Source organism: Poecilia reticulata, linkage group LG7 (genome assembly GCF_000633615.1).
Source record: "Poecilia reticulata strain Guanapo linkage group LG7, Guppy_female_1.0+MT, whole genome shotgun sequence".
Taxonomy (NCBI): domain Eukaryota; kingdom Metazoa; phylum Chordata; class Actinopteri; order Cyprinodontiformes; family Poeciliidae; genus Poecilia; species Poecilia reticulata.
This window is the reverse complement of record NC_024337.1, coordinates 21,351,408-21,371,307: the sequence shown is the minus strand read 5'-3', so window position 1 is coordinate 21,371,307 and position 19,900 is coordinate 21,351,408. Positions and strand designations below refer to the sequence as shown.

Here is a 19,900-nt window from a genome sequence, read left to right as displayed (position 1 = left end):
GGAAAGTGAAAGAGGCTGGTATGTTTTCAGAGAATGACTAGCTCAATGCAAATCTTTTAGATCTATCCAGAGATTGGTCCCCCTTTCTAGGTTTGACTCCCTTCCAATGGAAAACAGATCAGATCCCTGCTCTGACTCACTGTATGTGTGTGTTTAGTCTTACTGTACAGGATCCATCTGGGAGCTGGATTGCATTGCATTCCTGTGGTGTGTCGTGGCCCCCCAACCAACTGACTTTGAGCTGCTCCATAACTAGAAAGGCTCAAGGACAGGTGCCGAGGATAGTTTCAGGCATAAGCCTTATTCTTCTCATTTAAAATGAAAGCTCGCTCTGTTGTTGTTTGATCTTGTGAGGAAGGAGGAGGAGAAATGCCTTGAATGCACAGAACAAGGCCTGGTGGTTAACAGGAGATTAGCACTGATTTCTGATTATTTCAGAAGACTATGGATGGTGACAACAAACAGATAACTTACTTCTGCTGGCAGCGTGAATTTTATGCGCTGCACCTGAACTACATGAACATGTAGTGCTGTCATTTGATCAACAAATAATGACTGTTCATCAACTGCTAAAAAAGGAAAGAAGCCAATTCTGCTTTGTTTCTTTATTTTTTGTAAAATTTAAATATTATGTGCATGTACTTTCAGTAATGCTGAATTACAATACTTATTGTTTTTTTTTATATCCCAAATGAGAAATAAAAAAAGCTAATATTTGTATCTCTAATGACAACAAAAATAATCAAAAGTGTCTAACTTTGCTCATGCGCTGCAAAAAAAGTGAAAAATAAACATGAGTGGAAGCAGGTCAGTGATTATTATAAAATATATAAACAGTACATGTTTATTAATTAATTAATTAATATAAGTCATGTCTATATCTCTGAAGTAGTGATATCATAGTCCTCCTGAGGTGATCACACATTTAACCACCAGTAATCCCCTCACTCATCCAGAAGAAGACAGATATGTTTAAACTACTTTTCATTAAGTCAGAAAATAAGGAGATGGAGGTACAATAAAACCCTCCACACCAAAGCAATGCAAGAGTCGCTTGAAATGATGGCAGACAGATTGGTGTGTAAGGGGGCCTGTGGGCCACGCATCAAAAAAATGTAGCTCACTTGTTTGAGCTAATTGAAACTAAAATGGTTTAGTTTCAATTCAAGATAATTGAAAGAAAGTTTTTAATTTTAAAGTTACGTTACCTGTAGACACTTGACTCCAGGCTGCACATAGCCGCTTGATGTTTTGAAACTTTCTCACAAGGGATTAATTCTGTCTCAACTTTTGGACTGGTTTAATTTTTGTCTAAATTTACACCATTCCTAAATATGACTCATGATACTAAAATGTCAAACATATGATTTTTGTTTATCATTGCATCCCCTTCTAAATATTCAGAAAATACAGTAAACAAGGTATGTTGCCATATTTTACTCAGTCAATGTTTATGTTTACCACTTAAAATTTCTGCGTCCCTTTTTTTAACCCACTTTTAAATATAAATAAATAACATTTTTATTTATCTTTCACACTTGTTAAACAGAAAACTTGGATAATGCAGATATTTTAAGTTAAGTATTTCTCGTTTTCAACAAGGACCGGTTCCAAAGAAATCCGTTTTAAAACCCAGACTAAACACTACGACTCAATCAAAGAAAAGTTTAGCTTGATTTGAATTTGTGTCAAAGTTGTTATTGCAGCCAGAATATATTAACCCTTAGATTTATTTTATTATTCTTTTAGTTTTTGGAACACCCAGTTTCATATAACCTTCAGCTGAACTCAAGGCTTCACAACATTCGTTCACAAAACAATGAGTGACATTTAGAAAACTAACACACTTTCCTTTGCTTTTTCTTGTCTTCTTTTACAGTCTGTGGTCTTTTTATACCTAAAGACAGAGCCAGTTGTATCCCTTAAGAGATTCAGTTACTGCTTCCCTGTACAAATAGCTACCAAAAAGCCATTTTTGATCCATAGAAATACTGTAAAACCCCTCAAAATGAAGTACAGAGCTGACAGTCAGAGTATCAATCACGAGTTGTAATGAGACTCCAGTTGACTATTTACAGTTTGCAGAACACTCTCAGGAGCAGTACTGTCAGTCAGCTGGCCAGTGCTGATTCCAGTACACATCCAGGTCAAACTATAAAATTCTTAACTTGTTCCTCTGTGTGTGTTTCATAGCAGCTGCAGGATAATTCATTAGTCCATTTATTGGAGCCGAGACAGTTGGGTTGCCTCTGTGTTTATTAGCAGCTTCACCTTCTAAATGCTGGACTTGATTCATATGCTACCGTGACGTCTCTTGAGCTTCCACCTGAAAAGTCTTCTCACTTCTCCATCTGTGAGATCTGCTGGGTGCATCTGTATTTATGAGCTTTCTGAGTCACTTTGAAAAGGGTGAAAACATCTGCTTTGGTGCTGCTTCGAGCACATCACTGCATGTGGGGTAAGCAGTGTAACGTTGGAGGTGCTGCTTGATTTTTATTGGTAAGGGTCACCTAACTGCTTGTGTTTATATGCACACATAAAAACTGGCATCTTTAAAATGCAGGGTTAAAGGGGGCTGTATTTATGGATGTACATTAGTGGTGCTGGGATGAGGTTTGTTTCTTCATAACTGATAAAGGTGCTTAAGCAGATGAAATATAGTAAGCTACTGGCGATCACCTCTCTCATTCAGAAGAGGACAAACTGTTCAATGAGGAAAAGAAAATAGAAGATGCAATATAAAGCACCACTCACTAAGGCAAAGCAAGAATATGAGCTGGTGAAAATGCACAGAATGTTGATGAGCAGTCTTATTGCTTTATTTAGCAGCACGAGAAAGATGTGGGTCCCAATGACCTGTGTTGTCATAGCTGTACGGTGTGCAGCAGAGTCCAAAAATCATAGAGGAAAAAAAAAACAATACTCAAACTGTCAAGAAACGCTCACAGCATGGGGCAGGCAGCCGCTGTCAAACCACTGCCAGCCAGCTATTTGTTTTTTTTTTACAACGACATACTTTATTTACAATTAATTAGAAAATAAAATAAACTCTAGAAAAATGTTCCTCAAAGTATTGTGCTTTTAAAAGTTTGAATACCCTACCCTTTTAGATAACTATGCTCATGTGTAAATTTGAACAAATCCGTGCTCTCAACAGTCTGTGTGTGATTAGACCGCACATTTTTAGAGAGGCCTTTTATTGAACACACACACACCTGCGCAATAACTACTCTGTCTAATCAGCATCTTGATATGACACACCTGTGAGGTGGATGAATTACCTCAGCAAGGGAGAAGTGCTCACTAACCCAGATCCAGACAATGTCAACGTAGATTTGCATGTATAGAAAAAGCCTTAAATCTTTCAGTTTAGCTCCTGTAAAATTAGGGCAAAAACAAGTGTTATGTTTATAATTTCTCCCTTGAACATTTCCTCAGTACTACATCTCACTTATTTTTCATACATTTAATTTAAGATAAACTGATATTTTTTGTTGCAATGAATTGTTGTTTTTATGCTTTCCTCATTTAATCAGGGGTTTTCACAGTTTTCTTTCCTGATGATTCCTATACATAAAAGAAAAAATATGCAGCAGGTTCCTCTAATAGATATAGTAGGCTGTAATATTATTTGTTTTACATAAATATTATTTGCTGATGCATGTATAAACCAAATGTGATGCACATTATTAGATGTGATGCTTTTACTGAATATGAAAAACGATTACACTTTCCTGACCATTGCTTTTCATTTATATCTTCTGTAAAGCTCTTTTTTGTTAAGACTTGAATGTATTAAGAAAGTTGTTTCAATAATAACAGTATGTTTTAAAAGCAAATAAGTAAAATAAGCCAAGTTAGCTGGTCATTTAACTATTTAGTCGGCTTCTTGGTAGAATGATTTGCATTCGTGTTTTCAGTGACTTTTTGCCTTTGGTACAAAAAGTCACTTTTTTGCAACATTTTCTCTGAGCATACATTGCATTTCTCTGAGCCACTTTAATCTCCATTTTCTGGAAAAAAAAAAATTAAAAAAAAATAATATCTAAAACATCCATGTTGAGTTGTTTGGTTAAAATTAAAAACCTTTAACACCCAATTTTATAATTTAACATCTCTGTCTTTGGGGGGAAAATGGAATAGGATCTCATATTTACATCTGTGTTTTTATTAAAGGAAGGCTTGAAAAGGTATGGGCTACTGTTGTGCAGACATTTCCTAAATGTTTCCGAGAGCTCACAGTTTGTAGCTGTTTTTGTGACTTTGTTTGGGGACTAAATTAGTTCCAAGCTGTAGCTCACTCTGCCTGCACCTCATTAGCTTTCTTCTTTTCCCAGAACTCCTGTTGATGTGACTCGTCTTTTCCGGGATGTAGGAATGTTTTCCCCCAGGTCATACTGATGAAATGGGTTGAGGCCTGGGCAAGGGCCTAGGTCTGCTCACTCAGGATGTTTAGAGGGGAAGAGGGTTATTGTCCAGTCCCACCTCACCGCCCCCCCCTCGACTCCCGATCCCACTCCTCCAAATCGTTTAATCTGAAAATCACTGCCAGCCGTGTTGCTGTGCTTCCCTACATCATAAGCAAAAGGGGCTCCAGCTGGTTGGAGACCCTATAGGAGGGACAGTTGCTGTTCGACAACTTTACTATCACATTTCAATGGCAATACAGTCACGATCAGGAGGTGATGTGGAGATCACATCACTGCTTCCTCGTTTATGTCTTGACAGCGTTTTTTTTTTTATTATTATTTCAGTGTGCTTTGTATATATGACATCATGTTAATATAAATCATAACATTTAGTGTTTGCTTCTCACAGATGCCCTGCTTTTTTTCAGCCTCTCCCTTTTTCTCTCCAACGTCCATTGCAGCTTAAAATATAAACTCCTCTGTTTTCTGTTCTCCACCTTCTCGCTCCGTTTTCTCCATCAGGAGCAGCTGATCTCACTCAGTCAAGTATTCGGTGACCTCAGAGCAAAAAGCGCAGCCGCACTTACTCATACTTTCTTACTGATCCACATACCCACAATCCCATACCGGTCTGGATATTTGGATGGTTAAATGAGAAGCAGAAGAAAGGCACTTAAGTGAAAAAAGGTTCTGCCCCATGAGTCTCATTGGGGAAAGGCAAAGCCAGCATTGTAGTAGTTAAAGTTTTGCGTCAGTGATTGACCTCTTAACTGTCATGATGACACTAGTGCCCTCATGGGTCTATTGACTTGGATGTAAGTGTTTTGAGGGTGACAGTTAAGGGCTTAAACTCAAAAATTTGTCATTTTACTTAAATTCTGCCTAAGCATGAGGTTTAATAATTTTGCAGAGGTACAGTTTACCTGTCTTAGTTTAGCAGAGAGTCTTGTTAGCATTTTCTGAATAATCTTACACATAGTAATAAAGTAAATTGAAGTTTGGGGTGATGACCTGGGGTGTAAAAAAAAAAAACAAAGAAAAGAAAATTGAATTTTAATTCATCATTGATGTTCATAAGTCATTTTTTGTCCAAGGTAAGTTTAATGTGTCTAATTACTGAAATTCATTTTCACAGTCAGATGGCTTCTGTCTTGGATGCCTAAAAAAAGAAGTGCTGTAGTTTACAAATTCAAATTATCATCCTTGAGCCTAATTTACATTTTAACATCTTTATCTGTTTTCAGAATATTACCATGACAATTAGTATTCACTATGGCAATTAAGTGGGGAAAACGATCATTTGCTCAAATCGTTCACTCTTACTTTCACCCATGATGACATGAGATTAGCTTGTTTATGAAACTTGTGTCCTAAACAACAAGTCTGATTTTGTGACTTAAGTGTGACTTGAGTCTAAAATCTTAAGTCTAAGAGTCCCAAAGCCCCATCTCTGGTTCTCATAGATTTATTTGAAATCTGTTCTCAACTTCTAATTTATACTGAGCATCTAAAAGGGAAACTGTCCACCAACTGATGGTCATTGTTGCTTGCAAAATAAAAAAGCATTAAAGCATTTCTAACCTTCATTTAACCACATGTCTAATTAAACCTCTGCTGACTGCTGTAGAAAATCCGAGATACCTCTCATCCGTATTCTGGCTCTGCGGCAGATGGCAAGGTGTCACTTTTAACTCACAGAATAGCAGCTTTGGAGTTCCATGACAGATGGCTGGAGAGATTTGTCCAGGTTGGATTTTCAGTGACTTGTGGTCGCTCTGGTGTTGCGGCGGCAGTATAAAAGCTACTGCTACTGTATTCTCAATCTCAATTAAACATTGTTTACATGCATCCCTAAAAAGAAACTGTTAACAGTCAGTTGGTTAATTGCATAGCACAAGTTCCGAACACGTCATTTCAACGCCTTTAAAAGACGAACTAATTCATTTCATATAGGGATGCACGATATATATCAGCATCAACATCAGTTATTGGCCGATCTTAGTCATTTTTTTAACATATTGGTATTGGACCAATAACTTGATTATTTTTTGTCAAATTCAAACCAAATTAAATTAAATTGTATGCAGTCCTGGTAGATTTGACTGAATTAAAAAGCTAAATTACAATAGTGGATTTTTTTTATTTCTATTTTCCTCGGAGCCTTTGCTGTTTGGAGGAATTGTTCATGTTTACAATTTGCAGGATTGTGAATAAGGACATGTTTGCAAAGAAATTACATAAATGCCTTATTTTTTTTATTTTTTATTTTTTGCAAACAGACAATCATAAACTTTGGTTTATGATCAAATAAATGTATTGGATTACTTGCATTTGCAGTAAAGCCACATTGTTCTTTTGTTCATCTTGTGATTTCCCCTTATAAACTTAAACATGCCCAGAGTTGACACTGACTGTTAATCCAATGTGATGATGACATCAGATGCCCATTCAAATTCAGTGGGTCAAAAATTCAAAGTTTAATGTCAACAAGAATTTCTGTCTATGACAGATGGAAAAACAATGATATAAATACCAAAACAATATTAAAATATGACTTTCCTCTAGGTTTTAGGTTTTTTTTACAGGTAAAAGTGGAAAATTCATTCTATCCCATGTGCACACTTGCAGCATGATACTTGCTGGTAACTTAGGAACCTTTTCCTGTCGGCTTGTCTTGAACTTTCACATTTAAATCACAAAAATTCTCCAAATGATTTGCATTTATCTCTAAAACTAATCAATCTGTCCTACACTCTCCCAAAAATGTAGCTAAGCTATTCAATTTGGCAGTAGAAGCAGCATAACTACAGAGAAAAATTTAACACATGCTGTTTGTGTTAGAAATACACTTCCACAAAGAAGCAAGGAAAACTTGGGTCAGCTACAAAGTGCATTGAATCAGATTTATTTTTGTTTAAAAATTTCAGAAAGATTCAATAGTGCTTTTAGTTGTTGTCATTTCACTGGCATGCATTTCAAATCAATTAATCTGTAATAAGTTGAACTGCAAAACTGCATGCATCTGGAGTCTAAAGTCATTCAGTTCCCCTTTTTTCACTCAATGCAGCTTTCTCTTGTTTGATAGGCTGCTGCCACTGCTGAATGTTGATTTCAGGCCCCTCTAATGAAGGAAGTGGATTGTGTACACTGTATGGGTGTGTCAAGTCACAGTTCAAACACATTTGCCTGTGAGTGAACCGTGGGCACACCATACCGTGGCAGAGAAGGAATGTTGGCATGGTGTGACTGATTGAGCAGATCGGCAACTCATTCAGCGACATCTCATCACGCTTAAGGATTTACTGAAAGCTGTATTTGCTCTGTGCTTCTGCTCTAAACCGGACTTTGTAGCATGAAGTGGAACAGTGTGTCGTCACGCCTGCACACATGATGTAATTCCCCACTGGTCACTGATTGGCCCTTAACTTTGCATAAACTTTGGTTTCCTGGAGGAGCCTGTGTACTCTGGACTTAACTTGACTGAAAGAATGGTGGACAAGATATGGAGGAAGAGTTGGCATTTTTTTGAAAACAGACGATCTTTTCGCAGTAAGCCATCGCCTCGTAGGGCTTCAGAGCACAAGAGTGTGTAAGTAACAAAAGGAGTTTGTGAAAAGTAATAGATGTCTGACTGAGACAGTTTATGTGGCACTGGTGTTTTCTGACTTAAACATTTCAAAGGTTATTGTAAGTAATGTGTTCTAACCTCTTTGAACTTGATGAAAGTACTTCATTTCATTTGACTTCAGATAAAAGATGTTAGAACAAGCATTTTCTCTTGTTTAGCTTATAAAAATTCATCTGCTGGTTTCAGTACCTCATTTGAAAAAGCTTGTAAATCCCTAGAGCCAACCCGCTTTCTAATGTCAAAATATAATCTCAATATATGCAGACACAAACTTTAAAGTATGTCTGTCACTCCTTTTAAAATTGCTCTCTATCCCTTTGCTTTGATTTCAGTGTGGAAGGAGATGGACGGCCCAGTGAGAGCGGTCCTTCCTTGGACGGCAGAGCCAACTATGGCCAGGGTCCCGTAACTCACGGCTCGGCCATCAGCCCCGACCGATTCGACGGCCCGCTTTACAGCCACGGGGTCCAACCCGGGCCGCAGAGGCCCCGTCGGCCCAAACTCCAACACTCGCAATCCATCCTCCGCAAGCAGGCCGAGGAGGAGGCCATCAAACGGTCTCGTTCTCTCTCTGAGAGCTATGAGCTCTCTGCTGACCTTCAGGATAAACAGGTACACCTAGAAGTTATCTGGATTGGTTTCTTCTTGCCAAGTTTGAGTTTTTTGTAGTTGTAAAAAAAAAAAAAATCTTGATTTTTTTTTTTTAGATTGATCAGAAAACCAGTTTTGTTAAGAGTTTTGAGTTCAGGGGATGTTCTAGTACTGAGGCGGAGTCTCCTTTTTCTCTATTCTATCCACCATTTAAATTACACCAGTACATCTGGTACCAGGCTAGCTCATCAACAAAATGGCGCCACCACCATGCTTGTCAGCTACTACAAGCTACTTGTGTGTGAACTCTTCACCATGAGATCATTTTGGAGCACAGGTGTATTTCTTGGTTGTCACCCACTCTTTATTTACTAAATACGGTTTCCAGTTCACTGGCAGAGTGAAAGTTTGTGTTAGGATAGTTGTCATTTGTTTTCAAGTGAATGTTCCCATAGAAGGAAGAAACATCAAAATGGAATGGAAAAATAAAACTTCTGGCTTTACGAAGCACTACTTTCCACCTCGCTGAAAATGTACAGCTTAAAAGCCAGACCAGATCCCCTCCAGAAAAACCAACCAGTTTAAATGACCAGTTCTGATAACAGTGGTTAAATATCGAAACAGAACTCTGTCAGAGGCTGTGTCATAGCTACAAAATGTGTGTGGTTTCCAATTTTATGTGGGGCATTTAATTCTAATTAATATTAATAATTAACATCTGAGGTGAATGTATTAGTAGACATGTTGATCAGAGGAAAGCCACAATAAATTCAAACTTTTGTGCCCAACTACTATAGTGTTCTGGTGGTGGTGCAGGTTTACAGTTAATTTTCTCCTTCCTTTGTCTAGGTGGAAATGCTGGAGCGTAAATATGGTGGAAGGTTCATAACTCGGCATGCAGCTCGCACCATTCAGACAGCCTTCAGGCAGTATCAGATGAACAAGAACTTTGAACGTCTCAGGAGCTCTATGTCAGAGAACCGTATGTCCAGGCGCATCGTTCTTTCTAACATGAGGATGCAGCTTTCGTTTGAGGGCCCTGAGAAAGTGCACAGCTCTTACTTTGAAGGGAGGCAGGTGTCCATGACGGAGGACGGCACCCCGCTGTCCATGGTGCAGTCTGAACGTGGGGACGTGGAAGTCCACCAGCAGGCAAACATGACGTCACACCCTCCGCCGCAGGCTGACCTGACCGATGCCATCACGGAGCTGGAGGACGCCTTCTCCAGGCAGGTTAAGTCTCTGGCAGAGTCCATAGACGATGCGCTGAACTGTCGTAGCCTTCAGGGGGACGAGGGGCCTGACCCTGAGGCTATGGGCTGCTCCAAAGTGCAGGGAGAAGTGCCCTATCAGATGAAGTCCCACCGCAGGCCAGCTGGACGGATGCGAGACGAAACTGTTGCATCGTATAGTGACGTTACTTTGTTCATCGATGAGGATGACATGTCCCATCCTGCTGCTCTGAGGTCAGGGGACCAGCCGTCCAGTACAGAATCAGACTTACGGCTGCAGTCAGTAAACTCCTCCCAGGAGTACTGGCCTATTGACTCTAAAGATGAGGGTCGTGACACAGACACTAGCTGCCGCAGCACTCCTTCTCTAGAGTGCCAAGAACAGCGTCTTAGAGTGGACCACCTCCCTCTTCTGACCATAGAACCTCCAAGTGACAGTTCAGCTGAGCTCAGTGATCGCTCTGACCGTGGCTCTGTCAAACGACCGCCTGTATACGAACCTCACGGCCACATCGTGACGTCCTCCCAGGCAAGCCCCAAACACATATCCCATGGACCCCCGCCACGAGCGCCCTCCCGCGACGATGACGCGCCTCTGCGCCACCGCCACCGGCAGCTAGAAAGCCACCTGGCCATCAATGGCTCAGCAAACCGGCAAAGCAAGTCTGAATCAGACTTCTCAGATGGGGACAACGACAGCATCAACAGCACATCGAACTCAAACGACACCATAAACTGCAGCTCCGAGTCCTCGTCGAGGGACAGCCTCCGAGAGCAGACGCTAAGTAAGCAGACCTACCACAAAGAGACTCGAAACAGCTGGGACTCGCCAATCTTCAGCAATGACGTGATCCGCAAGAGACACTACCGCATCGGCCTCAATCTTTTCAACAAGTACGTACTCAGCTGTGATGGAGCAGCTGCTTAACTTTTTTTGTTAGTACCAAGAAAATAGACTAAGTGATTGCAAAGCCATTGGAGAAGCTGTGCCCTCTCTTGCTCTATGAATTGCATCCAGTTGTGTCTATATCAAGTTCAAAGTCAGTCTTAAAGCTGCAGTTTGAAAAATAAATAAATAAATAAATAAATAGTCGCTTTGTGTTTGTTGTGTAACAGAGATTTATTTAGTTTTGTTTTGCACAGAGTGAGATGAATGTTACAGTTTGTTTTTAGAAGCTAAACCTAGCTGACTATTAAATTACAGACATATTGCCGATTAGAGGTTTCTAACAGATTATTTTCAGTTTTAAAACCGTGTGAATGTTTCCCCATTATCCAAATGATAATGAGGACTCAAGGAGCAATTCAAATTAAATGTATCATTTTGCCCATCTCAATGATCTAATGCTTGAATGAAAATGATCAACTAGCTCGCCTGAAGATGTCTTCAATATGAATTTTCAGAGAGCTCAAGCAGTAACAGATCATTCTCTCCAGTTCTGGCATTAAGTATTAAAATTGTGATTAAAATTCTAACATAATGCTGCATGTTGAAATTTCAGGAAACCCGAGAAGGGCATCCAGTACTTGACCGAGCGGGGGTTCATTCCTGACACCCCGGTCGGTGTTGCCCACTTCCTACTTCAAAGGAAGGGGCTCAGCAGGCAGATGATTGGAGAATTTTTGGGCAATCGACAAAAACAGTTCAACAGAGATGTCCTGGAGTAAGTCTGATTTTTTTCTTCTTCTCTTTTTATTCAATTCTCCCCCTAATTTAAATAACAGGAACCTTTTATTCATATCTATGTTATAATAGTGGTCATTCCTTTAAGCTAACACGTGAACTTTCCAAAATGTTAACATTTATTTATTTACAATAAAACAAATTGCTTCTCAGGTTTGCAGCTTGTGATATTTGCATCCGTTTTCATGTCTGAATGTCAAGAATGGAGCCAAAAGTAGCCATGGGTCACGGTGTTAAATTTACCCTGTGCTATTTATTCAGTGAGAAGGAAGAAGTGTTATCTGAAAGCAGTATCTTGGAGACCTAACATACCAGCAATGCACCCAGAGATTTAAAAGCGTTGTGTGGCAATCCCAGTCTGCCAGCATTTTATGGCAAATGGTTGATTGCGAGAGAAACTGTAATTAACAAAAAACTGTAGTTAACAAAACATCTGGCAGACTTTGCAATTTCTACTACAGATTTGACCAGATGTGACTCTGACATGTTCTTTTTTTTTTTTTCTCCAACTCTCTGGTGTCACTAGAAATTTTATATTTGAGAGCCAAGCAGTGGTTGTGAAGGTTTCCCTTTTCTCTACATTGCAAATTTGTGTTGTATATCTCAGTTTTATGCTACACTACATTAATGGAGCTGCTGTTGTTAGTCTGGATGTTAACTTCCTGCTAAATCTGCCTGACATGGCTAAAGCACAAACTTTGGTGAAGAGGGATCTGCTTTATGTTGGTCCTTTCTTTAAATATATGAGTCTAATTGTAACCTATTCCTTGGACAAGTGCTTCATATATAAAAAAATAACACTCTTTTTAATGAGTGTTCCTGCAGGACTCTCCAGATCATCCTACTCACTGTAAATAAACTCTGTAGCAAAACTCCACTTTGTTTACAGCCATGTGACTGTAGGGTTCTGTCTGAAAAGGGTCTTTGTGTGTCAGTGTTTTAAAATAAAGACCCATTGTAGCTTTAATTATTACTATTACAGTTAAGAATTTGTAGGTTTTATGACTGTTAAGTGCAATATTTAGTGTGTAAATTTGATTAAATACTCTCATATTCAGTTAAAAATCTATTTTGTGAAAACAGTCACATTCTGTGTTTGTTAACTTTACTTCTGGAACTCCATCTTCTCTCCTCGTGTACCAGCTGTGTGGTAGATGAAATGGACTTCCAGAGCATGGAGCTGGATGAGGCCCTTAGGAAGTTTCAAAACCACATCCGTGTCCAAGGGGAAGCTCAGAAGGTGGAGCGGCTCATTGAAGCGTTCAGGTCAGACTACGAGCGACAACTTCACTCGTGAAAACATAAAACAAATCGTCAGTAAATCTCACAATAAAAACGGTCTCAAACTCTGGACACCAATAAAAGAGAGTAAAAACAGTCATTTTTATGTTAACATCTAAGAAAAATATTTCAATTTTTACAGTTACTCTTCTATTGTTTGTATAGTTGTTTTGTAGACAAAGAGGACCTTTTTCATCATTACTTCTGCTTTCCTTGAACAGCATTGAAAGTATTTCCTCACAATGAAAGGGATCTGAACTGTATGTGTTCTTTGTTGTAAACTGATGTGTTTTCGCATGTTCAGCCAGCGGTACTGCATCTGTAACCCCACGGTGGTGCGACAGTTTAGGAACCCCGACACCATCTTCATCCTGGCCTTCGCTATCATTCTTCTCAACACTGACATGTACAGCCCAAACGTCAAGCCAGAGAGGAAAATGAAACTGGAAGACTTCATCAAGAATTTAAGAGGTAGCAAAGTAAAAAAAAGTTTATTGATGTATAAAAAAAAATTAAAATAGTTTTTGACCTGTGTTCCATGTAATTACGGTACAAGGTTTGGTTTTCCTGTCCTGTTCTTAAATTAAACTTAAAATACTCTGACACAGCAAGTCATCTGGATAAAAAAAAAAAAAAATCATATTGTGCTTTTAAAAAGCATTCCGGGAAGCTAAGGTCCGGTTGCCCCTCCCCTCATTGAATGCAGACATTAGCCAATTGTAGATGAGTTCAGAAAGAGGATTGCTCCACCAGGTTGCTCTACAGATGTAGATATGCATCTGCTGGTGCAACGCTTGAGTCATTGCTGACCTGCAGCAATAACTGCAGCTCTTGCAATATATGTCTGACGAAAATACTGAAAAGGGTCAGAGTTAAGAGAAAGTCAAACATTAAACGTATATGTGTGTGCTGGTACATGTGGTTCTTACTGCTGCATTGCGATTCTCGTCTTTAGCATGGCTTCCTCAGGTTTTAGGAAATGGCCGTTATAACTGGCCTGTTAAATTACACTTATAGGTTCTGGGCTGTCTTCGTTTCTTGGCACGCCTGGTAAAATATGCAACAGGCCTTTTATAAGCTTTCATTCCAGTTAAAATCTTATAGTACATTTTTGTGTTTATAACTGTAGGAAACAAGGGGTTTTACCAGTTTTAGCTACACAGCAACTGGTTTACATTAGACTGGACGCTTGATGATCCTAAGATCTTACTGTTTGGTGTAGATCATTACCATGTGCCAATTTTTGTTATCTTCCTTCTTATTATTTTGACTTTTCACAGTGACACAGTAAATAAATGCCCTCACCCAGTCTAGCAGTCAGTGACCTAAATAAATTGCTGTCACTGCACATTTGTACCCCAGGAAAACGCAAAGTCATCTATTACTAATAAGAAGTCCCAAAATCTGAGATGAACTCTCAAGTGTTGGGTGTAAATTAAAAACTACTTTCTTTGCTGAGGTGGCACCAATAATGATTATCGCTCAAAGTAAGATTTTCCCCAGACTTAATACATGAAATCAGAAATAAAGGCTGGATTCATTTTCAATATTTAAGTCTATTTTAAATAAATTTAGTTTAAATCGTTCTGCATAATTTGCCACAAAAGGCCAATAGATATGGAGGGGTGTTTTTTTTTTGGACACTTTATTTCTGGAAGAACGCTAAGACAGTTTCCCAAACTGTCATCCAAAATATTGATTAACAAATGCATAGTATAAATCCTTTTTAATGTGCTTGGTGCAGTGAATCAGTTCTTTTGTCTTCTCCAGGTGTGGATGATGGGGAGGACATCCCCAGAGAGACTTTGGTCGGCATCTATGAGAGGATTCGCAAGCGAGAGCTTAAGACTAATGAAGACCACGTGTCACAGGTGCAGAAGGTGGAGAAACTCATAGTGGGAAAGAAACCAGTGAGTAATGATACTTGTTTTACTATTACAGTCACAGAGATGTTGACATCATCATGTGTCTTTTTGGGTGAAATTGAAGAGATTGATCTCTTGCCTAATTACTCTCACAGTCTAAAGTGATCTTTTACAAGTCGAATCAGAAATGATAAAGTTTGGAAAATGTGAGGAATTTAAGCTCAGAAATGGTGCGTATGCCTTTGGCTACACTTGTGAAATCACTGACATATCTGAGTATAGACCTTCATGCTGGTGATTTTAACACACCCAAAGCCCTTGAGATGTGCTGCCCAGTGCAGCAGCGCTGATTAAAACAAATGGTTACATGACTCCACCTTGACGCACTGTAGAAACTATGAGATTTCAGAGAAACTTACCTGCAATGTTGAAACACTGAGGCCAGTGTTATTTCTATATTTAATTGAAACCGTTTCCAGATTTGGATGTGATTGAGCCTTTTCTCCATCCAGCAGTGAACACACCTCCATTATTCTGCATTGGTCTGCACTGCAGACCAATGTAGCAGCTGAGCATGCTGCATGCTCAGCATGCAGCGCTGTCTCTGTCTGTCATGTGTAAAGGGTAAAACTGTGACTGACCTGTGAGGCCTTGCTAGTGAGGTTTGGTTTGCACAGCAGCAGTGTTTTACAAGTTCAGCCTGAGCAAGAACTAGTTCTATTTTCGGATCAGTCTGGTCAAAGCTGCATTTATCCATGACCATAGTTCACCACCAAAATATTCAGATCTAGAGTCACGCTCCCACAATAAACCGGATTCTGTTCATTCCGCAATCTTTTTATGACATAAAGTCTTTGAAAAACAAAATAGAATATCAGATATTTTTAACATGTTTTATTTTGTATCTTTTACCACTCTACCTTGATTTTATAATCTGTTTAATTCTTTGTTTTTCTATTTGCTTTCTTTGCAAAACTGCATTTCATTATGGCCAAATTCCTCCCAAACAACTGTCCTCCTTCATGTTTTCCCATTTCACCTGTCAGAAAGCAAAGTAATCTGAAATTGTTACTAAAAATCAAATAAGTTTAGAAGCACTTCTTGGTTTTTGTTCCTCACTTCAATAAAAATGTGTTTAATTGTTGAAGGTTTGCTGACAAAATTGTAAATCGAGTAAATTAAAAGCTGCATTTGTGCAGTTTTGTCAGCTACAATGATGTAAATGCCACTCATGACAAGGTTCGTCCACCACATTGCTTAGAGGAGACTAATCTTACTTCTGCACTCCTAGAAATCATGCAATCTGTTAAAATGTGACCCCTGAGAGAAAAGAGTGCCTTTTTTCATTCTTGTTACATGTTCTACTGACTCTATGGATCATAATAATAACTAAATGGTTGTATCATTTATTATAGTGTTATAGATTTATTTGTGTCATTCAAATTCAAAGAAAATGTTGCAAATATATTGTTAAAATTTGCAAATTTGAGTAATAATCTTGGAAACCTAGCTAGTTATTTATCTTCATAATAATCGCGTCAGAAATTACTGACTCTCAGAAATTGGTTATTTAGATCGGTGATCTTTGGAAAGATCACCGATCTTTAACAAACCTGATACCAATTTTCTTCATCTGAAAAGTTGCTAAATATTGGACAAAGTCAATGTTAACTGCTCATGTGCAGACATGACCTGGTTGGTGGGTCTGTCAGTCATGTAGCAAAATGGGACAGTGGAGGATTTTTAGACCTGCACAGAGATGGATAAGATTGGTAAATAAGATCTTTTTTTTTCTCATGTAGGAGCTGATCTCCCAAAATTAAGGAATACAGGGTTAGGTTATCAGTCGGCATATTTATCGGTTCACCCCTAGTTTTATTGGATGCACGATTTTCAAGAGTTATTTATAATGGGCATTGACTTAATTAGGAAAGATTTTATTTCACCATTAACTGAAAAGTAAAACATATAAAATGTTCTGTCCTTTGTCTACAGATTGGTTCACTCCACCATGGACTGGGATGTGTAAGTAACCTATTAATCTCATTAAATGATTTGTGACTCATCCTAGTTGCTGTACCTGCAACACACTTCTGTTCCCTATTAGTCTGTAGACTGAGGCCATAATAACCTCTAAAGCGTTTGTGGGGACTTTTTTTTTTTGCCTCATAGGTGCTGTCGCTGCCCCATCGACGTTTGGTGTGTTACTGCCGCCTGTTTGAAGTGCCAGACCCCAACAAGCCTCAGAAGCTGGGCCTGCATCAGCGGGAGATCTTCCTGTTCAATGACCTCCTCGTGGTAAAAGCCGTCTGCTCTTTCCACCTCCCTCTTTGCTCCTTCTCCGTCTCCTGCCTCAGGCCCATAAAAGCAATCTCCTTTTTTGATTTCAGGTAACAAAGATTTTCCAGAAGAAGAAGAATTCGGTTACATACAGCTTCCGTCAGTCCTTCTCTCTGTATGGGATGCAAGTGATGCTGTTTGAAAACCAGTGTGAGTGTTTCATATGACAGTTTGCATCCCAGAGGTTGATAAAGCCGGCATTCTAGTCAAACCTTCCAGACTCGAACTGACCGGTTGTAAATTGCTCCCTCGTTTTCCAGATTACCCAAATGGAATCAGACTTACATCAGCAATACCAGGTGCAGACATCAAAGTTCTCATCAACTTTAACGCGCCCAACCCCCAGGACCGAAAGAAGTTCACAGACGACCTGAGAGAGTCAATTGCAGAGGTCCAGGAAATGGAGAAATACAGAATAGAGTGTGAGCTGACTTTTTTTTTTTTTGTCCCTCCCATCCCCCCTCTCTTTCTCTCTTTCTCTCTCTTTCTGGCCAAGTTAAACAGAAACAGGGCATGGTCCTCATTATTCAGCTGCTTCAGTTTATAAGGAAGTAGATTACAAGAGGTCACAGCACGGCTCAGACTATTCTGGACATGTAGAGGTGGTGCTAAAATAAAGAGCAGGATGTTGAAATGTCTTTATGTCAGTTGAGTCCTTGTCACTAAACCCCGGTGTCTCCACGGTTCGTTTCCACAGCCGAGCTGGAGAAGCAGAAGGGGGTGGTGAGGCCCAGCATGTCTCAAAGTTCCGGCCTGAAGAAGGAAGCCGGCAACGGGGGCATGAACCGCGCCAGTCTGGACGACAGCTACGCCATGGGCGAGGGTCTGAAGAGGAGCGCCCTCAGCAGCTCCCTGCGGGACCTCTCCGAAGCAGGTAGAGCGAAAACACGGAGCTTGCGTTCTGCCAGCTGGCTTTCACACTGAAAGAAAAAGCAGTTTGCTTTTCTTATTCTCCTCTCTGCCGAGAAGTTTAAGGGGATAAAAATAGCAAAATGTTGTCACTGCACCATACATTGATTTTTAAGGTCCTCCTCGTTCCGAATTCATTAACTCACTCGGGATTGGATGGTTTGATCTAGAAGTTGGGTTTCTCTTTTTCGGGGGTTTACAGTGTCTTGCAAAGGTATTCATTTCCTTTGAACTTTAACCCATTTTGTCAGGTTACAATACTATTTATTTGAATTCTATCCGATAGACAAACACAAAGTTGTGCATAGTTGAAGCAGAAGAAAAATCTCGCATGGTTTTTCAATAATAAAGAAAGAAAAAATCTGCATTTGTGTTAAGCAACCTTTACTCAAATAACCCCTATATAAAATCCAGTGAAACCACTAATCCTCAGATGTCACCTAATTAATAAATGGAGTTCAGCTGTGTGTAATTTAATCTCACATAAATCCAGCTGTTCTGTGAAGGTCTCAGATGTTCATTAAAGAACAAACGGCATCATAAAGACCAACGAACATACCAGACAGGTCAGGGATAAGTTTGTGGAGAAATTTAAAGCTGGGCTAAGTTGTAAAACAAGATCCCAACATTTTAAACATCACGCGGTGCCCTGTTCAGTTGAAAGTCTGAGCCATTTATCTAAGCTTTTAGTGAAGCAGCAACATTAATAAGGAAGACTCATGTTACTCTGGAGGAGCTGCAGAGACTCACAGGTCACCCCCCAGGGCAATCTGTCAATGGGATAACTGTAGGTTGCAAGGAAACTGTTTGCCATCATCCATGAAGGAAACACAGCTAGGATGTGGAAGAAAAGAAGGTGCAGTGGTCAGATGAGACTAAATTAAACTCATGCGTTAATGTGGACAAGTCGAGGTTTACATCTCAATCCAACTGGAGCTCTGTGTTTACTGAAGCTCCCCATCTAATCACACTGAGTTTGGCCTGTTGTGCAAAGAAGAATGGACAAAAATATCACATTCTAGACATGTAAAACTGATAGACACGCCCCAAATGACCTGCACCTGTAATCGCAAAGTATTTACTCACTCAGGCTGAATACAAATGTAAAAAAAAAAAAGGTTATAACTGTCTTAAACTTCATAATTATGTACTACTTTGTGTTGGTGTGTCCTATAAAATCCTAATACACACTGATGTATTGATGTTTTGTTGTTGAAACCTCACAAAATGTGAGAAAGGTCAAAGGGTGCTCTTTCAACACACTGTATTTAAGAGTGACTTGATTGAGAAAAGGTTTAGCAGCTTTTGAACATTTATTCCTGATCAATAAATAAACTGTTGGGCAGTTCTCACTCGTTTTTATTTGATTAAATTTATTTCTAAACATCTTCTCATTCTTATGATTGCTTATTTTTTTTGTTCCCAAGCATTTTTACATTCCTGTTTTGTTTTTTGTTTTTTTTTTATATCTAAAGATTTTAACACACACGTTTTACTCAGAAATCCCATGCCGTCTCCTTTCACCTGTAAGCAAACCGCAATCTGTATAGCAACAAGATGAAGATAGTCTTTGCATTGAGAATCACCCCATATCCATGTACGTCAGTGTGTATAACTGTGCCTTAGAATCAGGAATACATGTCATTCATTACAAATAACAGCTATGTGAAAGTTATCAGGTGATTAACTTGATAACACGATGAAATCCAGTTAGGGGGGGGTCTGCCTCACAGTTCTGAGCATGAGGTTTCTTGTTGCATCGATCGACCCTCAGGGGGGTAAAACTCCAGGTCAGGTAGTTCATAGTCGTCCCTTTTGCCCTCCTGTCTCCTGTGTTTTTTTTTTGTTTTTTGTTTTGTTTTCTGTGCAGGATGTGGCATGTTAGTGGGGTCATTTTTGTTTGTTTTATTTTATTTTTTCATACTCCATTCCACATGTATTTTACTGTCCATACACATCAG

General features: G+C 39.3%; 1 protein-coding gene across 7 annotated transcripts in view; it reads left to right on the top strand.

The window, feature by feature from the left end:
- The window catches only part of iqsec1a (IQ motif and Sec7 domain ArfGEF 1a), a 128,555-nt gene that overhangs the window by 101,383 nt on the left and 7,272 nt on the right, over positions 1-19,900 (top strand). For 6 of the 7 annotated variants that reach the window (XM_008414093.2, XM_008414095.2, XM_008414096.2 and 3 more), the window contains 11 exons: positions 8,370-8,649; positions 9,478-10,754; positions 11,363-11,524; positions 12,688-12,810; positions 13,130-13,296; positions 14,596-14,735; positions 16,686-16,715; positions 16,863-16,988; positions 17,081-17,180; positions 17,291-17,452; positions 17,728-17,904. In XM_008414093.2, coding sequence (XP_008412315.1) covers positions 8,370-8,649; positions 9,478-10,754; positions 11,363-11,524; positions 12,688-12,810; positions 13,130-13,296; positions 14,596-14,735; positions 16,686-16,715; positions 16,863-16,988; positions 17,081-17,180; positions 17,291-17,452; positions 17,728-17,904 — 2,744 coding nt within the window. Of the gene's footprint in view, positions 1-7,861; positions 7,999-8,369; positions 8,650-9,477; positions 10,755-11,362; positions 11,525-12,687; positions 12,811-13,129; positions 13,297-14,595; positions 14,736-16,685; positions 16,716-16,862; positions 16,989-17,080; positions 17,181-17,290; positions 17,453-17,727; positions 17,905-19,900 lie in introns of all 7 variants that reach the window. The other variant, XM_008414094.2, reaches the window with a different exon arrangement.